We start from the raw sequence: 25,993 nt of genomic DNA on the forward strand, positions 1-25,993 counted from the left end.
TTCTGTTCAGCTGCCATGTGATGTGCTGCAAGCATGTCAGATTTGTAGGTGTCTGTTTTCAACATTAAAGTTTGTCAGGTGCCTGAATTTTTGCTTCTGGGCGGACTCATCTTAGTTTTGCCAATTTTGAGTTTTTTGCCTAGCCAATATTTATTAAATAAAGTCAGGATTAGTGCTCTTTCTGAGGGGCTCAGTCTGACAGCTGTTTTACAAACGTGCCTATATGGGGCTGTGAAGAACAGTGGTGTGTTGCATTAACATGTACACAATAATTCTGTCTATAAATATTTGCCAAACATATAAGACATACTGATTCACATCCCACCTCTGTGTGGCAGGATTCGAATCCATTTCGCTTAATTCCCCAGAAGTGTGTTGCAAATTATCAAGCAGGTCAGTGTAGCTCTATCCCGACAGCTGTGCGTCCAGTCCCACTTCTGCAACAGCTGCAGCTTCCAGGAGCAGGCATGGTTCCCTCTCTGCTGGCAGCGACCGCCCAGCTCTGGGCTGGCCACGGCTAGCGCAGAGGAAGTTGGCTGTAAGACACTGTTTCAGGAAGGAAATGCGCTGCACATCAGATGTGGTGTTTTAGGACGCCAGCTGGATCACCTGACTAGGTTTTTTATGGGTGGAAATAACTTCTGCTGAGGCTCTTCTGCTTATTAAGCTAAAGCGAGCATGGTACTTTAGCCCAGTGAATAGGACAGTACCTGGATGCCCAATCCTACTCTAGAGACTTTTTTCCAGGTTTTACATTAGAGAAAAAGTGAAAAAGCTACACTGTAGCATTCGGTAGCACAGCAGTTAAACCCTTTTGAGGTTCCAGCTTTTTTTTACTTTAAGGTGTTTGACACAGGGCTGTAATTGTAACAAACAAAAGGAAGTAAGATACCCTGTTCATGTAAACCGTGATAATACCAGCAATGGGTACCGTGATGGTACTTTCTCCTTGCTTTACTTGGCCAGCAACTGAGTTATACCTTTTCCCTGAAAGAGATGGGGGGGGAAAAAAGCTCCAGCAAGGCCAAGAAATATGCTGTACTATACATTAAAAATCAGGTTGCAAGATGTTTTAGCTTATATGATGGATGAGCAAGAGTCAACCGCTTACCTGAAAAAAGCTGTGTAAGGTTTTCACTCCATTTATATCAGGGAGAAAATTCCCACTAGCTTCATTATGAATTTTGAAGGTACAGTTCTGTCTTTCAGCATCGTTCCATCATAACTGCATCTAGTTACTACTATATTGACTTTGTTTTAATGGTCTTGTATTTCATCACTACAGTTACTGTACAAAACTTACTGTTTAAGTTACTGTTACAATACTTATATTAACAGTATTAGCATCCTGTTATCTTGACACAAGAGGGAGAAATGGCAGTAAAGTATTCCAAATACTTTTTGATTTAAGCAGAGACCCATCTCTCTAAATATTAGTTCAGTGTTTGAATTTCCTGTAGTCATATTTTATCCAGGTCAAAAAAAGTGACTGCAGCATTTAACAAAAAAGGTTTATTACCAAAATACAATATTAAAGTCAATACATGACAAACTCCTGTAAAGCAAAATAAATTATTCTAACATTGTACAGTATTTCAGAAGGTAGTTAAAGTAGTACTACAGACTTTGCTTCATAGTTCCAAACAGACAGTCTTCTATCAGGAACATAATCCTAGAGAGAGCTTAAGGCATGCAGCTTAATGTGCTGGATAATTTTATAAATGAAAGTCATCCTATTTAATAAGATACAGTATCAGAATTAACTGCAGTCTTTACATGTCAGTTTTCTAAATTTTTTATACTTTGGCTATAAAAGCAGTGCCATAGTGTTACAATATGTTTTCTTAAAAAAATACATGTACCCATGTCCATGAATATCAAATGCAAATGTAAATTTCTATTAAATATATCTTAACAAATGTTACTTTGAGCACCAACTGTACATTTTTAAAATGATTAAATAAGTGCTTCTGAAAGAGGAAAATACAGTAACTCTGACTGAAAACCACTTTATTTTTCCAGACCAAGTATAAGTTGGAAAGATGAAATACCCACCTATTTATCAGTATAGTCTAGTATGAATCAAGTCTTCTCTTTAGTAGAAGTATAGGCATTTAAAATCAAAGCTGCAAGTTACATTTCACATGCCAAAAAAAATCTACTTAAAGCAAACAGCAAGTGAATTCCTGATCAACTGATAGTTTTGTGACAGAAGATCCTAAAATATTTTAAAATCTTAAAGAAAGAGGAAGACTGCAGTGTTGGTAACCTGGAAATGTTCTTGAAAAACTCTTACATAACATGCAGCCAAGCCAACCACACACTTTCTAAAGCAGATATCCTGAGGAATAATTTGCTTTCAAAAACTGCCTATAATTACTTCACATGCAAAACTTCTGATAAAATCCATGGGATTTTTGAGTGGATAACTAATGGCAAGCAGCATGGAAACAGTAAGTTAAAAATCTCTGTGCAGATGGGGAAGAATTATTTGTTGGCATTTGTGAGGGCTGGTAAGAATTTTCAGAGGCAACCAACTTTCTACTATTTTATAGTAGCACATGCTCAAACTGAAAAAAGCAACAAGATGGCAAAGAAAAACTGTAAATAGATATATCCTGCTCAGTAATTCCATTACAATGAATCTGGTGCGTTATACTTATTAACACTTCAGGTGTGGCCTAAACACATGCCAAAACTGTTAACTTTGATTCAAAGTTACTTGCTTTGTAAGTCTTGGTTCACTGCCATCTTCCTCTCAGCTTATGAATGCAAGTTTTTCACCTTTTTTTTCTCAGTAGCATAGCAACTTTAAAATACATTATCCTTTTACTGAAAAATGAGAATGTGGCAAAACATTGTTTCTATGAACACAGATCTGTAGTTTAACATTGCTATGGATCTCTTTTTACCTTTGAATTTTTCAGTAAATGGGATCTCTGAATGATGAAGACCAGATAAATTCCAAATAATTTACTGCTTTCACATGAATTCTCAATTGAAAATAAAATATTTGTGTCAATAGGACAATAACAATACCCCATTAAAAGTTATCTCAATTTAAACTAGAGATAGAAAATGAATCATATTTTTAAAATATAAAATCCATCTGTATGACTATAAAAAAATCAGCTTTTGACTGAGAATTATGTATACTTACTTCACATCTCTGTGTAAAGTATCTCAAATATCTCTGACACAAAAATGCTTTGACATTAGATCCAAACCAATTTTAAAGTAAAATGTGTACTTTCTGCAATTTAATTTATAAACAAAATGATAGATACTTAACTCAAAAGAACAAGTTGAGGATGCTTAAGGAAATCACTTAAAAAAATCACCAAATGTTTTTGGAATCTTAGAGCATTTTACACTGGCCTTTAGATTTTTGTGCTGCTTCATAAAGTTGTAACAAGACTTTTTTGTTGGTTTCTTGTTTGCCACTTTTAGTCAGCAATAGCACAACAGACTGTACACTACATATGCCACCTTCTTAGATTTATAGTTGGAGCTTATTTCTGCTAGCAGAAATGTATAAATAGGAAATAAACATAAAATACTATATTTTTTTTTCCTAAGAGTAAGTCATTTTTTTAAGCAATGAGCAACTAAAATGCAGGTAACTGCATTACCATGTCGTGAACTAGGCATGCTTCTGTGCAACTGCCATTCTTTAAAAGCAGAATTAAATGCCCAGACTAGAAAGTTTTAATCAAGCTGCTAAAGGGCTTCTTCAGAAGTGCTACTACTTCACTCAGTAGGAAGCATGTATTTCAAACAATTTAAGTAGCTGACTTTATAAATAATCTCAACAAAGCTGCCAGGTAATTAGCCTGTATAATAATATTCCCAGCTGATACATAGACAGATGTCTTCTACTGCAAATTGCTGAAACTGTAAGAAAGATCAGCGTTGTAATCTTTGAAGCTAAAGGCTTTAAAAGGGAGAGACTTTTACGTGTTTCTTAGAAAACAAAGTAATCCCTAATTCCCTTTATGAATCCATACTATATGCACTAGTAAAATTTGTTCTACAACTGATTGGATCCAGTTTTTACTTAAAATATTGTTTCCCATATTTTATATTTTGAAACAGAACATTCTACAGGAAGATTACTGTATCTTTCAGTGAATTATTTCTATAGATACAGCGCAGCCAGACAAGTAGGAATTTTAGACAGCAAGTGGGATTTTCAAAGAACTCCAAAGCAGGTAGGCACTTCTCAAAATCCCACTTTGAGCTCATCCACATCTTTAGGAATCTATGTAGCTTTAAAAATCTCTTCTTGGCAATTACATATGTGTTAATACCTTATTCTCATTTAAAAAAATGGTGCTCATGTACTGCAAAGTAATCACCACAATTAAAATGACATATGATCTGCTTAGTTTTTTGGGGGTCTTTTTGTTTTTGTTTTTTGAAATAGGATTCGCTAAGTGTGTAAAGAAAGCCATTAATAAACAGCAGGACATTATTATAAAGGATCCTTTACACACTTTTACTTAGACTGTATCTATCAAAAGATGTCAGATATTTAGTGAGGATCTAATCAACCAAATAGTTAGCAAAAAGCTTCTAGGCTACTCTGCTCCTGCTGTGCTGAATCAACATAGAGGATACCAGTCTTTTTCAGGAAGAAGGCTTGGAGTTTGTAAGGCCTTAGAAATAGACTGGGAGAATGAAACGCTCATGTGCACATGCAGACACACATATGTGCCCTCACCCACCTCCCCTCTCCCTTCCTTCCAAAATCTAGGCAATGTTTTATAAGATCATACTGTAAAATGTCTGTCTTCTGCCAATTAAAAAAAAGAGGGTAAAAAAAATTGTGTCCAAATACTTGTAAAACAACAAAAAAGGGAGAAAGAGAAAAAGCTTTTGAATTGATACAAAGCTTTTTTTACCTTTGGGTTTTGATTTACTGTACTAATGCATTATTATGGACTAGTACCTGACAATTAGGGAGAGAGAGGAAAAAAAAATCCACACTCTTGGCACCATACAGAGAAATAACAGGTTTAAATGGATTGTTCTACTACCCACACCTGAATTTTATCTCTTAAATGATTCATCTGTCCCTGGCTAAGCTAATGTTCTATTAATGAAACAAGGAATTGGGCTCAGAAATCAGCAACTTTTGCTTGCATTTCTTCTCTTTAGCAAGTTTCTCAGGCAAAATTAAAAAAGATAGAAAATATCCACTCTAGGAAATCCTGTTTTTAACTTACTCCTTCATCTAGTTTGTGCTCTGAGTTGTGCTGTGGTCCTTATTTAGAATGATGTTTATGATTTCACCCTCATGTTCTTTCATATGATCCAACAGATTTTCTTTGTTGGTGGACTCAAACCCACAAATGCAGCAGCAGAAGAGAAGAACACAGTATTCTGTGCCAAGATGGGGCAGAGTGGAGTTCTTTTCTAAGCTGCATGAGGTATTCATCAAGTTAAGTTTTTCATTTTCATCAGAACCTGAAATTTCATTAGTAGTTTGGTTAATAGACTCTGTAAAAGACACCAAGTTGTCTGAACTTCCTAGTATAGGTACTGTACTTTCATCAGTGCCTTCTAATAAGGTTTTTTCAGGAGGCTGTCCTTGAAACCTAAAGTAATAGAAATAAAAATAAAAAATGAAACAAATTTCAAAACATACTTTTTTGTTGCTTCTTGATAGAAACTCTTCTTTGAATCAGAGTTGGATCCTCTGAAAATTCTAGATGATAAGGCTTTAAAGTAAAACTGACATACCTGCTGCTTTGTGAAATTGCATCATTAATAGCCTTGTTCACTTGTTCATAATTATAATTTTGGTCACTTGCATGTTTCCACATGTGGGACTTCAAAGAGGGAGGATGACTACATACATATCCACAAAGAGAACATCTAGGAAAAAAAGTAGAGAAGAAAAAAGACAAGCATATAGAAATTTTTAAATTTTATGATTTTTAGTAATTCACTAGCTCTTCCAAAAGGATCAAAAAACAGCAAGATACATTCTTTCTTTCCTCTCCTACTATACAATGGGAAAAATTCTGCTTACTCATTTCAGGACAATAACACCACAATAGTTGTTTTATATTACTATAATGAAACATGTCAATCCCCCTCTCCCTCCTTCTGTCAAGTTTCATACCTCGTCACGTTAGTTTGCGAAGTTTCATTCTGAATTGTACACTGTTTAAAGGTTTGAGAATTTTTAAGGTTAGCTTTTCTGACTTCTTAAATAATTAAAATCCTATCTGTTTGGTTTGTTGAAACTGCTTAAATACTGCAAAAATGCAATAGTACTGATAACTGCAGAAACAGAGAGTATGTCTATGTGGTATTTTGCAGGCTGGTAGTGAGGCTCTCTGCTGTTGTTCTGAACCAAGCAGATGCTGCATGGGTATGATCAGCACTGATGAACTTAAATGAACTAATAGTCTTTCTTGGTGTAGCATATATTAGTTTATTTGAGGATAATGATTTGTCTAGAGAGCTTTCCATCAGCTTGGGGTACTGTAAGAATAAATTTCCATCTGCCTATAAAATATTATATAGCTGTATGCTGTCTTGTTCTTCAACTTAGCTTCAAATTTACACATAGAATTCAGAAAAAAATAACATCTGAAATAATCCTAATTATTAAACAATCTTTCATATTTTCAGGAAAAGCGCTGTTTGAAAAATGCTTTACAAGTTTTAGATGTAAAGCAATTTTTTGTCCCATTAAATTTAATTTACATTTCCAGTATTTAGCATATAGGTTTTCATGTATGCAATCCTAATTAACTCTTGTAGAAACAAGAAAGATTTTAGCATATACTTCAGTAAATTAAACACAACCAAGAATGTTTAATAAAGGTAATACTTTGGTATTTCTTTCTCTCATTTTCCCAATACTCCAATCCTTCTTTCTAAAACAGCTGCAAATTCATACTACTGAGGTATAAACATGTAGCAGAACTCGCAACTGAATAGAAAATGCAATTTTTTTGAATGGTCTGATAAAGCTGAATAGAAATGTTTGTTCCTCCTGTAGAATTTGGCTGGATGGTTCAAAAACTTTAAAAAAGAAACTCTATTTGCATACAGATGCATATTTATAGACATAAATAACTGAAGACTGATGAAATCCCACAGGACTTTTTTCATACATGAATATACAACAGTAGAGACTTTTAAAAGCATTTTCCAAGATGATAAATTAGTCACCTCAGCATGAAGCAGATGAGTGATAGTGTATGACATCACTCCAGAGCTGAACAGTATTCATGGTGAAGATGAGGTGCTCCTGCTACTTTGGAAGTCTTCAGTTTTTCAAATCACATGGAGTTTGACTAGGATCCAATTTTTTTTTTAGAAATCCAAGGTGACCTAGTTCTAATAAATTATAACTAGGAATCTATCTCAGTCTATCTCATTCCTCAACAAGAGCAAAATGGTTTTCCGCTCAAGCAATGTGGTCTCCTGATATGTTACATTATGATAATCTGTTAAAACAACTACTATACTAGTCGTTTTAATAGGTCATTACTTTAATTAAGTATTTACTAAGTTGTTTTAGTCAGTTTAGTTTTTCTAATTTTTTTAAGGAAAACTTTTTCAGAACTGGGACTTAGAAACTACATAAACCAGTGTTAAACACTAGAATTCAGTAAGCCTTCACCACTGCTCCTAATGACAGTAGGATCTAGGACTTAAATGCCTGGCAAATAATCTCATAAAAGAAACTTATTTCTACTCAGCAGAAGACTGTGGAGAGTAGCAAACATCTGATACGTTATGTGAAGGCATGGTACATTACCTTGCTTACGTAGCAAGATAATCCTATTCTGCTGGTGAACAATATGTCCTTCTCACTTCTCTCTATTACTTGATTTGGAATGTACTACTCTCTTTTTTCCTCCTCCTTCTAACTTGAAGCCTTATAAAGAAAATGGATGCAAGTTCACCTTCAGATTGAGAATTTTAATATGTCTAATAAGGCTGTTACAAAATAATGCCATCATTTTTAATAAGAAATAAAAACACCTTATAATTCCTCTTACGGATAAAATTAGGCCAAAATGATTTTCTGCATAACACAAAAATCATTAAATAATCCTAATTCAATTCTATACGCACATGTATTCCAACAGTCTTTTGGTATACGTCTATGATAGTATATACTTTTGTTACATTGCTAACAGAGATTGGTCAGTGGGTTGATACAAAATGAAGGAAGCAACAGTTCACTGTTTGTTTTCATCCACCTTTAATTAAAGTCTTGTTTTCTGAAGTACATTAATTTACTTGGCTAATTTACTAGTCAGATTTACTTTGCTGAGTACAATATCATGAGCTTAAAGCTGTTGACTACTTTAGACTGGCACGCAGTTCAAATCAAAGATGCAGAAACTCAACAACTTTTAATCTGATGCACTTACTTACTTTATGATCATCATCCATAATACAATGTATATTAAACAAAGTGATCTCAAGGGAAATATATAAATTAAAATGGGAGGGCAGAAATGGAAGTGAAGGCCGTTTACTGATGTTGCTCAATGTTCTACAGAGTTTGGGTGTTTTTAAGTAGTGTTTTCAAAAGAAATATCAATTAAAAACTATGGAACTAGGAGAATACCTGTTCCTACCTGAAGTCTGAATTTGCTGCATAGTTACAGTATATGCAAGACATTCTCAGAGAAAAGAAATTATTTTTCCATTGAGTTTTGTATTTTAGTAGTAGATTCCTTTCATTTCTATAGCACGATTTGCCCTACTGATTGACCTATGCTGAATTATTAAACTATACTGTTCAAGTGTATCCTAAATTGGTCTACGGAAGAAATAATTATCTTGCAGCTTTTGATAGAGTATTTCCTCAGGGACACAGGGGCCAAAGTGTGGAGGTTTGCAGTAATCTTGGGTAATACTAAGAGTATTTAGTGATAGTGTGTGAAGTATGATAGCAGAGCACACAGAACTTAGTGTTGCTTTCTAGTACATTTTTGGGGAAAAATGCAGTGTAAGGACTTTGTTTGAAGTTACAGAATCAGATTTTCTTGAGAAGAAACCCCATATGTGAATGTACTTTATTTGGATTATTCCTGTTCCCTTTAAAATTCTTTCCTAAGAAATGTTCAGAATCTTCCTCATTTTTTTTCCTTTCCATGCTTTTATTTTTTGTTGCAAATTAGTAGTAAACATTTACATTTTTATGCCAACTCTTCCTGATATATATTTATATAACATATAAATAAATAAAAAAATAAATAAATATAAAAACATATCAATGGACAGACTATCCCTTAAACATAATGACCCTTCATACTAATTCTTAACTAGGGCATTGCAATGCAAATCTAGATTCTAACTAGTACGTACACACAAAGGCTGTGCCTAGACTAGGATATTAAACAAAGCCAGAGAACATTCCTGGGCACTGGAATTTAACAATCTGTAATATTAAATTGTTAGAGGTGCCCCAGCATGGTTTTGGCACATGCATTCCCCCAAACAATTCCAGGCATGCTTTGGTAATTAACATGGTCCAGAACCACTTGCAATAAGCAGTTTATATGCAACCATCCCATTCTGGAAAGAAAGGGTTGAATACTGTACCAGAGGGAGGTCATAGACATGTTTAATTTACTAGCATAAACATCATCTAGGAATGCTATATCAAATCAATCAATCGATCTCTCTCTCTCTCTCTCTCTCTCAAAAAAAAAAAGCGTCACTGGAACAAAGAATGAATCCAGGAGGAAAAAGAATAGAATCTGAATTCTGCTTTCTTTCATAACATAGAAAAATCACTACTATCACAGCTTTTTGCCAGATTAGAACTGTTACATACTTGTACTGTTCCATTAGCTGCACTGCCTGATGCTCCTGGGGGTGGCGCCTCATATGGCATTTCAAGCTATTCATATTTGTGGTGGCAAAGTCGCATACTCGACATCTAAAGAGACAAAAACAGGTAAACTAATCTGATAATTAACTGCTAAAACTATTCCACAAATAAAAATCTAAGAGAATAAAAAGGTATCTGGAAAGACTACAATGAAGACTAACAACATTTACAGATGTCCAAGTGGTAACATTAACTTTCAAATTTTGGACCATGAGGGGTTTTTGTATCCAAAAACCCCCTCCACCTTTGAGCAAGAATCATTAGGCACATGGAGCATGTTCTGTCCTGAAATCCATCTGGTGCACCTCTACTGAAGCTGGCAAACATCACTAAGTAAAAGAGAGATCTGGGTGCTCTTGAAGCAGCCATGATACAAGTTGCTTGGCTATGTTATGCAAAAGCAGAATATGATCATAAGAGCTACAGGAGATGTGGTACATGTCAAAGTGGATCTTATTCTTCAAGAATACAAGTTCTACTTAATGCAACAGCAGTGTTTCTCATGACACTTTAAATGCCAAACTATTGGTAATAAAACTTTTATGTTTCAGAGCATTATAGTTCAAATAGAAGTCAGGGACAAGATCAACAAATTAAGATTCAAGTGCCCTAAGCCAATAACATATCACATTGTCTAAATTTTTATTTTTTGACTTCTGTCACAGCATTTTGTATAAAAACAATATATAAAACAGCTTGGATCTAGATCTAGGTCCCTGGATTTAGATCTCAAGGTATTACACAAAATACTATGCTATGCATAAATAGCAATATACTACCAGGTAAGCTTCCTATACATAATATATAAAAACAGATCTAATGGGAGCCATCAAGCTCAACTAAAACTCTGCATATTTATCAGGACTTTAGTTGTTTCATTTTGAAATGATAAGATATTCAGTAATTTAAAAAGTCTGGACTACAGTGTGAAAAAGTTGGAGAATCCAGGATAGTTGATTTGAGATTACTAATACTACATTTTTAAAGGGGTTTAATTAATATACATCACTATAATGCACAAAATCAAAAAACAGCATATCTTGGGGGGCTTTTTAATCAAAAGGGAAAGTCCCCTTTTGAGTGCAAGGTTTCAAGGTCTGAAGATGTGTTTCAAGAGTTTGTACTAAAAAGACAGAAGTGTATTAGCTCAAAAATTTTACTAACTCAGATCTATTTTTTAGCCACTAGAGAGGGACAGAGATCCACCCTGAATAAGAATAGATTGAATTTGAAGGAATTTTGCAGAAACCAATAGAAAAATACATGATTTATTTTTTCCTCTGAGGACCTGAACAGTAGTATTACAACCAATTTTAGATATAAAAATCTTTATATAAATCTATATAATGTCTTTGAAGGAAAGTTTATAAAATCTGATCTTAAATGAGTGGGTTAATATTGATAAAGATAAAAGGACTAAGGCAAGACAAAGAGCACAGTTTTGCCACACCCTGTAGGAGCCAATACATTATGGATATCCCTTGACTCCTCCTTCCTCCACTAAGGAGTGTGAACATGGTTGCTTGCCCTGCTGCTTTAAAACAAAGCGTTAGAAGTAGCAATATGATAATGGAGAACACCTTGCAATAAAGCAAATCCAAAATGAACTTAGTGTGCAAAGAGTTTGCTAAATATGTTGTTGTTATCTGCCAAAGATCAATCTTACAATGTAATTATTTCCCCTTCTATATCTGGATGTGTCAAACTGAAAACAAGCCATGGACTGCTATAGCTAAAGATGCATCCTGGAAAAGTCAGCAAATCTTAATTACATAGTTTGAGTTGATCAGCAAGCATGGCCCCTTCAATTTTGCAGTGCCTTGCAGTAAAATTATGAAACTGGCATTCTTTAACAATATCTTCAAAATTGCACGAGCAAGGAAGTAACCTTGTTAAAACAAGCAGACCAAGAGCCTAGCATTAGTCAGCAATAATTGGGACACTTACCTATATGGCTTATCAGAGTTATGAATTCGTCTGTGATTTCGTACACCAACATAAGTTGTGCTTGTGTAGTCACAAACATCACATCTATACAATTTTTGAACTGAAGCCTTATTTCCTATACAAAACAAAATGCATAATTTTAGAGATGCCTTCAGCATTTTAAGAAGTTCTCAGATGATAATTTCAGCACACAGTTGAATTATGAAACATGAATTAACATTTAAAAATGATACTTCAGTATCTGGAGCAAACTGGCAATGGACACAGAGATAATAAAGGTTCATTTACCATGCTGTTCTGCATTCTCCCTGCCATTTACTGGAATTACTAAAATTTTAGGGAAGTGCATTCTCTCACCATCCAGTTGCTTCCCTTCCTGGGTTACTGTGGTCAGGTCAAAATCCTATGTTATAGTATAAGGTACTAAATGATGAACCCAGGACTTTCACTGCTTTGCAGTATCAAATCAAAGGAAAAGATGGGCAAGAGAGATGTCTGAGAGAGGAGAAGTTTCCAACTGGCAAACATAGAAAAGAAAAACAGAAGGCTCCTGAAGCAAATCCTCTTTATCATCCAGATACACTCACAACCACTTTCAGAAGGATCTGAGATGATCAAAAAAATAGATAGTGACCAGATGTATTAAGAAATAATTTGGAACTTCTCCAAATTACCAAAAAGCAATTGCAACAGAAATCATTTTTTCTTTCCAGAATGAAAGAGACTCTTGAAAAATTAATAGTTGCAGAGACAAAGGCTAATGACTAATTTAACATAGGAAAATGTGTGCCCACAAGTGCACAGTTTGAATATTTTGGGATGTGACTGTGTAGGCCTTAAAAGCCCTATTCCTGCTCCCTCACTGAGTAAGGGAACTGATTTGAGTTAAAAATATGAACATTTGGAAGGAGAGAGGGTATTTTTAATGCAGGTCATTTTTCTGCTCTAGCCTGTCAGGCAGCCTTCACACGCTCCCAAATGAGGGAATAGCAGAAAGAAGGATAAACAGATTGGGGCTACTTAAATCAGCACTACTGCCAAAAGAAACATCAAACTAAGACCTAAGTTTTTTTTTTCTGCATTTGCATTCTACCTCTTCACTAGCCTAAGTTATTAAAATTTTACTTTTCTTTTTCCACATGTAAGGAACCCTACCTTTACACCAAATTCTTATTAGCTGACTGAACGGTCAAGCCATGACTCTCAGTAACGTATGTGGGCTTTGAAGAAACTGATAAGAGATCCTTGCAGAATTTCTCAGGTGGGAAAAGATCATTGCTAAAATACATGCCAAAAACAATAAATATACAATTCAACAAATTATGTATGGGAGACAAAGTAAAGCTCAAATCTTGCAAGAACAGACTTCAGCAACTCTTCATGCTCCTATGAAGTACAACTCCAGTACAAAAAAGCCATTAGTTTGTGTTGTGAGGAGTTTTAGTACTACTAGAATACACTAGAAGATCCTAGGTAGAACAGAAAAGGGAATATTAGCTGGGTGTTTTTTCATAGATATTGCCTTAAGAACTCTGATGATATTAACAAGTGATCTACTTCCCAGCCCTCCCAGCTCCTTCCCAAACCAAAAATAACCCCTTCTCCTCCTAGAATAAAAGTTCTGATTTCCCAGATTTGATCTCTGTATTCTGAATCCTGAAGAACAATTCTTTTAAAGGCTTGTCAAGGTCAGGAGCGCTGAAAGTCCATGTCAAGCTGAGAGGATGGCCTGCCACTGTTAGGACTGCACAGTTTGAAAGGAAATACAAGCTTGAACTTGGAAATACGAGACTGTTCAAAAAGATGGAAAGTAGACTCTTTAGACATATCTCTGCTTAGGTCCAAATACCACAAAGTTCTTGACAGTTTGGAGTAATAAAAACTGACTGAAACCCTCTCCTTCATCACCTCCTGCATGCAACTTCTTTGTAGTTAAGGAAAGGAGAGATGAGAAAAGCAGACTGAATTCAGGAGGAAATGTAGCATTTATCTTGAAAACAGAAGTTCTATCCCCTGCATCCAAAAAAATGAACATTTTTTATAAAGATTATTTTGTTCTGGAGTTTCCTCTTGATGATGCTGGGCTCCAACAACCCAGTTGAATCTTTTCATTATCAAAATAAAAATTAAGTATGTTCATGGTAGAACTCTGTTTTAAGGAGATATTTTGAAGTTTAACTTTTCACTTCCACCTTATTCCACCGTTGGGCACTGAATTATGTCAAAATGCTTTAAATATGTTATTTTGAGGGATACAGTGATTTAAACAGTAAGTAAAAATTACCACTACTTAAATTTTCACTCTAAAAATCAGCACTCTTTGTTCAAGGTGCAAAGTAATTAGTTACTGCTGGAGCTCTAGGCTGATATTACTGGAGGTTTATTCTGAAGAATATATCATATTCATTTATATGATCATATAAAATAAAATGACATCTGAATACAAAGAAAGTAAAAAAAAATTAATAATTCTCTGTGTGTGCAAAGATAACAAAAAATATTTTACACTCTTTAAAACTTAATGAATTGCTCACTGTTCTGGCATTTTTATAAAAACAAAACAATACAGAAGTAATACATAATATGCACTCTTTGCAATTCAGCTTTAAAGTTCTTAAAATATATCAGATTTTTTCCTATGTGCTCATATAGCTTTTTAAAATGTATTACTGTTCAAAAAATTCTCTCTGATGACAAATTATCAAAACAGTCTTAAGTATATACTTACAAACTTAAGAATTTATATTTCTACAATTATGCTTTTATGAATACACATTTATGCAGAAGACCTCAGATGAATACAAAGACACTTACTGGGCTGCAGATCTACAGTAGAGCGGGGTTGTGTGAAGGTTGGGCTATTGCATGCTCTACTTGAATGGTTCTTTCATCTTAAATTCTGCAGTTTTAGAATAAACTGTTTTCAAATGTATTTTCTGTTAGGAATTTGGTATTTAATTGGGCAGGCAGCTTAAAAAAAAAAAATCTAATGAGATTCTAAAAGCATTATGCAAACATATCATCTATTGCATAGTTACAAGTGCTTAACCACCCAGTAGCACACACTTAGGAGCAATTACTTACACCAATCACTACTTTAGATTTATTCTTTCAGCAAAATGCACATAAGTTATAATACATCATATCCTCTCTGGCTGTAGTGAAACAGCAGTTGTTCTCCCCCCATACTCCCCAAAAGGCTTATTTTCTCTGGTTGTGGGGGCTTTTTAGCTTTCTGGATCGATGATATCAGGTCTCTTAAAAGTAAACACGAAAATGAGAGATCTTTATTCTAGCAGCAGTAACAGGTGCTCCTGTAATGCTGCTTATTACGCTATTCCTTCATTATTAGACATTTACAATCTGATCATATTCAGTGTCATAATGCTCCCTTTTAATTTATTGTACAACCATGATGAATAAAGAGACTTTTAGGACTAACTATTTCATAAACAAGAAATGAAACTGCTCCAGCTCAGGCATCTTTCACATAAACAGATGCTATGCCATAAACTTCTTTGTTTTGTGTCGCTTTATAGGGATGACATCTGTTTGACAAGAGATCGCTGTACTGCAGTGGTGTCGCAATTTGATTATAAATTGGTTCTGAAATAATTAAAGCATTCCAAAGTATAAGTTAATAAAAGTTTAAAAGGAGAACTATTTTCATTCAAGCCATATTACTAAATTTGATGTGGAGTAAAAATTCAATTAAGGTGCATGACTGTAACATTTTTATAAGATAATAATGAACAAAAATTATTCTAAAAAAATCACTGAATTAAATCAAAATCAGGCAGATTTTGTGAGCAGGGGTTCCTCTTTCATGAAAATCACAAGATCAGGACATAAACTCTAAAACTACTCTTTTAAAAAGTAGCAAGCCATCTTGATTTTCAGTCACCTTAACGAGACCTAAGCTCAAAAGATACAGTATTTTGAAAGTCTGACATATTTCAAGTGTCTCAAGGCACGTATTCCTTTATGAGGAATTTATTATTTCCTTTAAGCCATCTTTAAAAATCTTGGTCTAAAACATTACAGACATTGTCAGCAGCATAGTCAGAGCTGTGCTTACAGACATTTGCAACTAGCTAAACTAACAATGTTTTATTTCCTATTGCTTCATTAAAACATTTAAGCTGTTGCTTCTAAAGAAAAAAGATTATAATCAGTAACTTTCTCAGTACCAGTAGACCCTCCCTTGTCTTTTTTTCTGCCTCCCCCTGAGTCCCCAGAAGGCCTATGGCCGTCTGAAGCTTTGGTCTTATGTATGTAATAAACACTACAAACTAGTTTCCTGAATTATGGAAGTCTAAATGCTCTCTGCATTGATGAGAACAAAAAGGAGCTGGGAGGGGCCATTTTATCTGAGGCTGATGAGATAATTAACTTTTAATTTTCTATCTAGTATACTGAAAGCCAAAGTAAGAGGCAGCATGAGCTAACAAAACAGAAGTCAGGAGTTAAGGTTCGCATTTTATCCTGACATGCATTTTGCTTTGGACAACTCATTAACAGTTCAAGCCATCCATCCTTACTCATGCTGGTTATACCTTTTTTCACAAGTAGTCGCACTAATTTCAGTGATTACTTTCACACTGATCAACTGTAGAGGCGAGAGTAGAACCACAAATTTCAACTGCAATCTAAGTACTACATTACAGAATGCATTCTGCTATCTAAACAAACAAGAGACCATAAGACAGAAAAGAGCTATGTGCATAAAATGGGAAATATTTCAACCCACAGTTGTTCAGAGGTGCACTAAAATTGCAGAGTACTAAAAATTACAGTGTTCCCTTCAGAATAAAAGCACTGTAAATAATTTCAGAAACTTTAACTCACCAGAGAAGAGGATGCACACAAGTTGCAATAATAAATATTGGGGCTCCAGGACAGTCACAGCATTTTAAGACCACATTTTCCCTAAACTTCAAAATTTGCCTAATTTTCACTATCTTAACACATCAAGTTTAAAAAAAATACCTATTAAATTATAAGCAAATACATAATTAACAGTAATTTAGAAAATGCATATCTACTACTACTCTGGCAACTATTACAGATATAGTTTTAGAACCCCTTACATTTGCCTCTCTAGTTCTAAAACAAATGACTCATTCTGGACTTTACCACAATTAAATAGTAATTTCTAAAAATGGAATGCAAAATTATATTGTATGTATATGGTGATAGCAAACTACGTTATCACAGTGAATTAAGAGAAAAACACCAAGGCTTTCTTTTATTTACACTAGGCAATTCAGAAAACATTGCAGCTGGTAAACAGAGGGAAAAAATGTTTTTTCTTTAAAAAAAAAAAAAAGTCATACTCCATACCACTTATTATCTGCAGGTATTTAAAATTTTGTTTTTCAAAAAGAAAATCCAAAGATATAATTAGGCAAAAAATGTTTTACCTACCAACAAATGCCAATAAAATATCTCAAAACTGAGAATTATAGGAAGTTTTGCAAACTGAAAAGAACATTTAGGTTAAGAACAGGCATGAAAATGTTCAGCCTAAAGGAGATCTTAAAAAAAGTAAGCCTACAAATACAGCAAACATAAATAATTTTATGAGTAACTTGTAATTTTAAGTTAAAATATATACAGTACCTTCTCTTTCATCTACTTCATTGGAAACTATTAGTTTGTTAGATGTAGCTGTTGAAAAGATATCTGGAAGACTGTGTTGCTCTCTCTCATGATTTCGCAATTGGCTCTGAAAAAACAATTCCTTATGTTTAAACATATAACGCAAACATACAGTGGTCACTTCAGATACTGCAGTAATTTGCAAAATTATTACTCAAGTTTGCATGACAACTATTATAAAACATACTTTAGCATACATACAGATTATCCCTCAAACTACAAACAAAACGGATTAAATTATACTTTAATAATATAAAAAAGGACCGATGAGAGTGATTAAGAGGTGATTATATGATTTGTGTTAATTAAAAAAAAAATACTGTTCACTAGAAAAGTGACTATATTCATTACACATTCATTTTTTTCAAACTAGGGCCTAACAACAGGACATATGGGAAAACCTGCACTACCGCTGCCTATGACGGTTTCAGTTGTAAGACCTGATACTGATGCTATCTGTTGTATTTTCCCGAGTAAAACGAGCATACTTGAGCTTATAGGAATGTACTCACAGGCACTAATGTTAAAAATGGAGACTATAAAACTGAGAGCAGTACATTATTCTGCTCTTGTATGTAATCTTTCAGATCTAAGTTCTGCAGAACGTCCAGCCCAACAAAGCAACAGAGGAAGAAATAAAAGAACTTCTATTTCAAAGATTCTCACACATTGCCCCCAAGCACCCCTGTTACTCTTGCACACACAACTACTGGGCATGTTTGAGCGTTCTTTTAAAGTTTCAACTTTTAAGTTCTCTAATGCTTCCATTTCTTCATTTAGTTACTACAGGTTGGTAGAATAACAACACGATATTAATATGTCCATAAGATGGTTCTCAAGAGAAATAACTTCTGTGAGGAAGCAAGCTTATTTCAGTGGGTAAGTCAGAATAATTATGGCAGAATATTATATTCAGAAAGTGCTGCAGGCAATAGTCTCCAACCATAATGACAATGAAGCCAGGGTGTCAGACTGAATTAAATTAGAAAGAGGGATCACGGGATCACCAGTTATAAAAAAGTAACAAACAGGTTATTTAACTATTATAAACAGACATAGGAAATAACTTTACCTTATAATGAAAGGATTCTTCACATTGCTTGCACTGATACATTCTTGTTTTGCAGTGGTTGATCATGTGGCTCTCTAGATCCTTACTATTGTCAGCAATGTGTTCACAGATAGGACACTGATATGGTTGCCTCTGACGATGGACTCTCAAGTGTTGTTTTATGTAGCCCTTATTACCACTGCTATAATGGCAGAGGCGACAGCGGTAGGGTCGATCTACATTAGGTATATATTCTACTAGGTTACTTCCTGGAATATTTGCATCATTTGCATTTTGGCATTGTGCGTTGTCTTGTAATTCTTTCAAAATGTCATCATCAGAAGCATTCTGATCCGTCCTCTCCTTCAATTTTTCAATGACAGTGAGTAGTGACATACTAATGCCCATTTTAATTGGTGCTTCCGATAACTCTGGCCTTTCTTTATCTATCTCCACTATTGCACAGTCACTTTGGTTTAAGCTAGTAAACTCTTCTGAAGGATTCTTAAGTGAGGATACCACTTTAGAATTAGCTGCATATGGCCCATCAGCGTCTCTCTGCCCTGTATCTGCATCCACACAGTCTTCCCCAGTGAGAGTCCTAAAGCTAGACTTTGTTAGTTCTGCAGCTCTGATAGGCATTGTAACAAGAGCTTCTGCAGCTAATGAGTGTAGCCGTAAAGACTCTGAATTTGTCCTTCTTCGTGCAGGAGGAGCATTTTCATCAGTTGCTATGTTTTTATTAGAGCTTAATTCATTATCTTTCTTCTCAGTATTATTCCATCCTATTATCACCTCTTGAATTTCATCTGAACGATAAACTTCAGGTCCTTCACAGATAACATGGGACCTCTCCGAGATTAATTTTTTTTCTGTTTCAATGTCAGTGTTCATCAAGAAAGGCTTTTGTAAGACACTTTCTTCAGCACTTGGCAAACGCTCTACTATTACATTAACATGACCCTTTTTATTTGGACTACAATTAATGATTTTCTGTGCTGATGAAAGTAGGCTATCAGTTATCAAATTATCCTGTTCTGTATCTGATACAGTCTCCTCTAAAACTTCTGTAGTAGGAGAGTGTGCCACTGACTGATTTAATGCCTCTTCCTCTTTTACATTTTCTCCTACTGGTGATTTACATGATATTTGCTCAGAATTGCAAATCTGAAGTTGAAGAGAATGTTCGCTATGGATATCTAGCTCATTGTTTTCCAACGAAAGAACAACTGCATCCATACTGTGAGGTGTATGAGTTACAACCGTCTCTGACAAATTTGTAGTTTCATTTTCTTCTTCAAAGATAGGATAGGAACAATCAACTTCGCCTGCATGTTTCCAAGCATGTGTTTTCAACATTCTTTGCTGACCACAGGTGTATCGACAAATTAAACACCGGTATATGCCATACTGCTCGTAAGTATACCATTTTCTCCTACCCATTTCAGCCACACGAGTAGACTGAGTTATATCTTTGCATTCCAGATTTCCTGTCTGATCAGTCCCTGATTTGACACTTCCTTCCACTGGCCCTTGCAAAAATGAACTTGAGACATTTACACATTGCTGTGCTTTTGTCTGGATGCTATTTTTACTGTCATTCTCATGGTAATTTTGGAAGTGAGATTCAAGCTCTTCTTGATTTTTAGAAGCAAAATGACATTCTGAGCACATTAATATCACTTCATTTTTCTGCCCATGTTGTTTTATATGTTCTTGTAGTGTTAAGAGAGATGGTGATAGAAACTTACATAGACTACACTGGTAGCACGTCACCTTTTTTTTGCTTTGTGGAAGACAATCAGTCACATAATAATCTGCTTGTAACTCCTCAGTCTTTTTAGTACCAATAACAGATAGCTGAATTGTTTTAGCTGGGATTTCACAAAGATCTTCTGTGTCAAAGGACTGCACAGAAGCATTAGGATGGGAACGCTTTTTCCCTATTAAAAGGCATCTTTGCGACTTCTCGCTTTCAACTATTTTGCTTAGCTTCTGAATAACGTGGATTAGTGGGTCAGTTTTACATTTTCTCTCATCTTCACTGTTTTGCAGCGTTGGACCAATGACTGTTTCAGAAATCAGTACAGCTTCCTGTTCTCCAATATTTGGCATCAATACTGCAACACTGCTTCCTTCTTCCATAATATCTAGGAGAAAATGTTTAGTAAAATATTAAAATATATACCTGCACAATAATAAAAACAGAATCTAGTACAATTTATATTTCTCTCTCTACTAAACGCAGAAGCCTAAAGCCATCAACTTTATAAAAACTTTCAGAATGAGAATATAAATAGCCAAAGATTTTGAGGACATTTAGTGGACAGCACAGATGCTATGTAATACATCTGCACAGAGTATTTTCAAGACATCCTGTAACTGCATGCCTCCAAGTTGTGTAATGGCAAGATAATTATTTTTCAACTATAGGGTAATTAGAGTTGTTACAGATACTCTCTATTTCTTTAACAGGACCACACATTTGAATGTTAGACATTTAAATATGCCAGTCAGTAGTAACTGGCATATTTATGTTTAAAAGCCATGATATGATATGAAAAATGTGTTCCTAACATACTTATTCTGATACATTGATATCTGAAGCAAATATCAATTTGCAACAACATAATTTAAAAACATAAGCAAAATCTTTCCTTGAAAAGTTAGGAAAAAAAAGTAGTTCTAGTATTCACTTGCATTAGTCATTTTGCTATGACTATATTAAAGACAATTCAAATGTCAAGTCATACTTATTATAAATGTCATTTCATAGAGAACCTACTAATTGTAGCTTTTCCAACAATTCCTTAATTGTAGGGGAAAAAAATCAATTGGTACTTAAGTTCTGAAGAGTAGTTTTTTCTGTTTTGAGGGAAAAAATAGTTCTGGAAGCTAAAGGCAATAACTATTTCCACTTGTACTTCCTTTAAACACATCTAACCATAAACCACAGGCAATAATGTGGTAGTGTTGGAGGTTAAATTAGAAGCCAATTCATATAAATTTACATGAAAACATATTTTGTGATGTGGGCAAGGCTCAGGGAGTGGGGAGTCAAGCAAAAAGTCTTACAGTGGAATTCACTTCTGAAAACTGTCTGAAAATAACCTATTCAAGTTCCACAAAATATATAATCTAGAACATAGAGAGATGCCAGATATTTCTTTTATCAGTCATCCTTGAGTGTTTATCATGATTTTTTCAAGTTGATTTTTTTTGCAAGAAAGATCTGTATGCCAAACCAGAACTTCCTTAAGACCCGTAAATCTACTCTTTTCTACTGAAACATTTAGTATACAACTGTAATATAAAAAAAGAGAATGTATTTGTAGATAATTCTATTATTATGTTGCCTTTGACATATGAAGAGGAATAAAAAGCAACACAGGCCTTATTTTGTCAACAACCAATATATTGAATAAACACATGAGAGCAGGTATTATTGTGCCCTTTTTCCACCACAACTTTTGGAAGTAGATTTAGGCATAAGCTGTATCTCTTCATGTGGTGGCAGCAGGTCTAAGCTCACTCTTCCTGCACTCCAAGCCGGCCAGATGCAAGCTGGTCCAGTCCATCAGCTCACTGGCTGCTGTCAGTACACGCCAGTTTACTCGGCCTCTTAGCACCCATCATCCATGTAGACATGTCAAAGAGACAACTGAAGCAGAGGAATCTGTTGCCAAGGGTGGCACTACGTAGAAGTGTTGTTTAGTCAAATGTAAAAATTGTTTTAGAATTTTTAGTTTGAAATACATTACAAGATATACAACAATGTTGGGGAAACATTTATTGTAATGCTGGAAGATTTCATGTGATTGCACAGTGTTAACACAAGATACAGGGACTTATTTGCTGAGGCTAGTTAAGGGTATACATGAAGCAACTTCCACTTATATACTCTGAACTCGAAGCAGTCGCATTTACTGTAACTTAAATACAAACTATAAGAAATTCCTTTATTGTATAGGAAGGCAGTGCAAATGTTATGGCTCTGCAACAAATCTAATCCTATTATTGAACACAACAACATACAATTGCTATATTTTAGCCTAGCATAGCAAATAAGCAGATTTTCTTCTTGTTATTTAATTATTACAGCTAATGAAGTTTGCCTGACACATGCCCTTTCTTCATATTGTAAGAATTTTATTTAAAAAATACTACTTCGAAAATACATGGAACTACAGTTGTATGGTAATATTTTTTTCTCATTATTTGATAGTGAACATAATCTTTACCTTGACATATTTTTCTGAACACATATATAGATTTTTCTTTGATCCATCAAGAATGGAAAAACATACAATAACCTGTAATTGTTTCACATTCAGAAATAAGTATTTCTACCAATAAAAATCAGGTTGTGACAAGATCTCTATATTTAAAGAGAAATTAAGTTTTAAAGAATTTGTTTAAAGTAGATACAAGTCTTGAAAGGTACTTCTGCAGTTGCCCCCTTCCATCTAGTACACAAGACCTTTAAACCAAGTTAAAACTTATTAAAATTAAGTGTGACTGCGTAAATAATGCCAATTTTTTTTCCATGTGGTCTTGGTAGAGCTACTCAGATTTAAATTTAAGCACAGGCAACATCTGCAGGATAAGGCCCTTTGAACATTCTGTGCTGTCATTAGTAAGATAAAAGACTTGCATATAGTTGAAAATAGTTCATAATACATAAAAGAAGGTAGAAATTCAGCAACAGATGGCGACTGAACAGAGCACTGCTTACATTTTCTAGGCATTTGTTGTACAAATTTATCATCCTTAAGGCAACTACAATTTTTTTTTCTTGTGATAATTCAAAGTATAAGTCATAATTTTGGTCTAAAGAAAAATTCTGAGCAGAAATACTGAAATTGCCTTTATTTGCCATTCAGGTTATCTACACAGTTCCTCTGACTTATAAAGTTACAGTAACTGTTGGAAGAACTCAGATTCACACTGAAGAGTATGTATTTGGAACACTTCATTGAAATAATAGTTCCAAATATGAATGGGTTTGTAACAATTTTTAATATTCATTTCCCAGTTGCATCTGTCCAATTTGAGCAATCTCATCTATTACAAAAGCATCAGAACTATCAATATAATCAGTTACTATCATCCACACTTCATGTGGTCAGGTAAAGTATTTCAACTTGAAAATGCAGCAATATTTGCCAAGTCTGAATTCTTAAGAGAGATGTCTCTTCAGTGCTATTATTTTCAATGTTAGTTTGAGAAATATTTACTTGGAAATGGCTAAAATCTAATTTAAAATTGAAAAATTAATAAAAGAAAAATAACCCCCCAGGCCAAATGGATTCATGATAACTAGAAAACTAAACAAACTAAGGTGTTATGCCTTTAACTGGATCTATGCAAGCAGATTAATAATGATCAATACTACATTTAGATAGCAGCTCAACTGGAGGAAATAAAAATTAAAAAATAAGTATCTTTAAAACAAAAAGTATAATTTTACAAAATGGCTATTTGGTATACTCTTATATTTAATTCAAGTTCAGTATTGTCTTATTAACAGGAATCAACCTACGTATCCAGACAGTTACTGTTAAACTAAAAAATCCAAGTATTTACATTTTGAACATAGAAAGCAGATGTCTTAATGTGCATTTGGTACTTCAGTTTCTATGATGTTTGGCAGAGTTTACTAAATGACTAACTCTAGTCTATGTGGCTAGGAAAAAATTATATTCTGTTCATATTATATCTACAAGCCATAGAAATATCTTCCATTATATATTCTTTAACTTAAATGAAGCAATGGTAATCAGGTGACATGACAATAATATAGTTACTAGTGACTTGCCTTCCATTCAACAAAACTTCCATTAAGTTATTTCAGTTACTTATTGATTGAAAACCATCCAATTTACTTATACAAAAATATTTTGTTGTTTCATACTGGCTGTAATACATTTAAGAACCATTATGAAAAGTAAGCAAGTGGGTTTTTTTTCCAAAATAAAATTATACATTACATGTACTCCTCAAAGAATAACATCTACTCGAAATATTCTCAGTGTAAGCATGAATTAAGGAAAATTTTAAGACCACGGTGCTACTTTAAGCTATACTAGCCATTTTAAAAGTGTCATTAGTAATGTTAAGTAGGCAAATATTTTCCCTACCTTTTCATCTGAAAAGCAGCACAGAGACTCAGAGAAAAGACCCGAGACAGACCGCAAAAGAAAAGCGTTGCCACATAACACTGTTACGCGAAAACCTGAAACGGAGGGAGTCCCTCCAGATGTTCGGCTGTGGGTGCTCGCGGGCACGCAAGCCACCGGCCGCGTAACTACGCATATGAGTAACGTTATGTCATTCTTTGTTTAGAGTCCGTTCAGTGCTCACTGATGCCGATTCTGGTTTTTCGAGGGGCGATAAGAACTGCGAGGAAGCGTTTCGGTTTTGGTAACTCCATCCCTTTGCGGACAAGGCTGCCTCGAGGCCCCGTGACACAGAGCTTCGGCCTGGCAGCGGGCCCGCCCGCCGCCCCCCACGCGCGGAGCGACGGCGGCTGCGCGGGGGAGGCCCGGGGGGCTGCGCGGGGGAGGCCCGGGGGGCCCCGGGCGCAGGGCGGCCGCGCTCGGCTCCGCAGCGGCGCCGGGCGATGCCCCGGGGCGGGGAGCAGCCCGCGGCGGTGGCGGCGCGGGGCCGGAGAGCAGGGAAACCCCGCACGGCGCTGCGGGAGCGTCGCGGCCGTTACCGCGTCCCTGCGACGGGGCAGGGCAGCCCCAGCTCCCCCCCGCCCTGCCCCTCGGGCCCGCCGCCGCGCTGGGCGCAGATGCCCCGGCGCGGCCCGGGCCGCCCGCCGCGGGGCAGCGCGGGGAGGGGTGGGGGCGGGGAGGGGGCTGCGGCCGCGCGCCGGCCGCGCTGGGGGAGGTGGCGCGCTGGGGGAGGGGGCGCCGCGGAGCCGCAGCGCCCAGCGGCTCCGCACATGGGCTGCGCCGCGGGGCCCGCCGCGCGCCTACCTGCCGGCCGCCGCGGCGACCAGGCCGCGCCGCGCCGCGCCGCCGCTCCCCACTCGCGCCGGCCCCACCGAGGGGCTTTTCTGTTTTTCCCTTTAAATCGCTCTTCTCTTCTTCTTCTTCTTTTTTTTTTCCTCCCCCCCTCACCCCTGGCCACCGCTTCAAGATGGCGACGATGGAGACTGGATCACGTGACGCGCGGGGCGGGTCAGGTGACCGGCGGGTAGACGGTGCCGCCTTCCCGCCGCCGCCGCCTCCTGCCCGTTGCCACGGAGACGAGCGCCGGGCCGTCCCGTCCTTTCCTGCTGGGGGGCGCGCGGCCGCGGCCCCTCGCGCCGAAGCACCTGGGCCCTCTGCTGCTCCGCGGGGCGGGCTCGCCTCCCGGCCTCGCCCTCGGCCCGCCTGCTGGCGCCTTCTCCGCTCAGGGGCCGTCCCGCCCCAGCCCCTCTCAGAGCAGAGCACAGGCATGTCCCGGGG

At 36.2% G+C, this 25,993-nt stretch overlaps 1 protein-coding gene across 2 annotated transcripts; it reads right to left on the reverse strand.

Annotated features, from left to right (window-relative positions):
• Positions 1-1,497: 1,497 nt before the first annotated feature.
• ZNF507 (zinc finger protein 507) lies at positions 1,498-25,727 on the reverse strand. 2 transcript variants are annotated; one of them, XM_067302516.1, is made up of 7 exons: positions 25,520-25,727; positions 18,558-20,686; positions 17,447-17,552; positions 11,825-11,939; positions 9,821-9,925; positions 5,746-5,880; positions 1,498-5,600 (listed from the first exon to the last, which is right to left on the reverse strand). In XM_067302516.1, the coding sequence occupies exons 2-7, from the start codon at positions 20,679-20,681 to the stop codon at positions 5,237-5,239; spliced, it is 2,949 nt and encodes a 982-aa protein (XP_067158617.1). In that variant the 5' UTR covers positions 20,682-20,686; positions 25,520-25,727; the 3' UTR covers positions 1,498-5,236. The 2 variants fall into 2 exon arrangements, with proteins under 2 accessions (XP_067158617.1, XP_067158618.1); XM_067302517.1 differs by lacking the exon at positions 9,821-9,925.
• Positions 25,728-25,993: the final 266 nt, after the last annotated feature.

The sequence above is a fragment of the Apteryx mantelli genome, chromosome 10 (assembly GCF_036417845.1).
Source record: "Apteryx mantelli isolate bAptMan1 chromosome 10, bAptMan1.hap1, whole genome shotgun sequence".
NCBI classification, from domain to species: Eukaryota; Metazoa; Chordata; class Aves; order Apterygiformes; family Apterygidae; genus Apteryx; species Apteryx mantelli.

Bases quoted from the DNA above. Each gene is read 5' to 3' on its own strand.
- ZNF507 (XM_067302516.1), bottom strand. From the start codon at position 20,681: ATGGAAGAAGGAAGCAGTGTTGCAGTATTGATGCCAAATATTGGAGAA. The intron at 9,926-11,824 runs GTAAGTGTCCCA...TTGTCTCTTTAG, and splicing joins AACTCTGATAAGCCATATAG to ATGTCGAGTATGCGACTTTG. The intron at 5,601-5,745 runs GTATGTCAGTTT...CTATTACTTTAG, and splicing joins GCAATTTCACAAAGCAGCAG to GTTTCAAGGACAGCCTCCTG.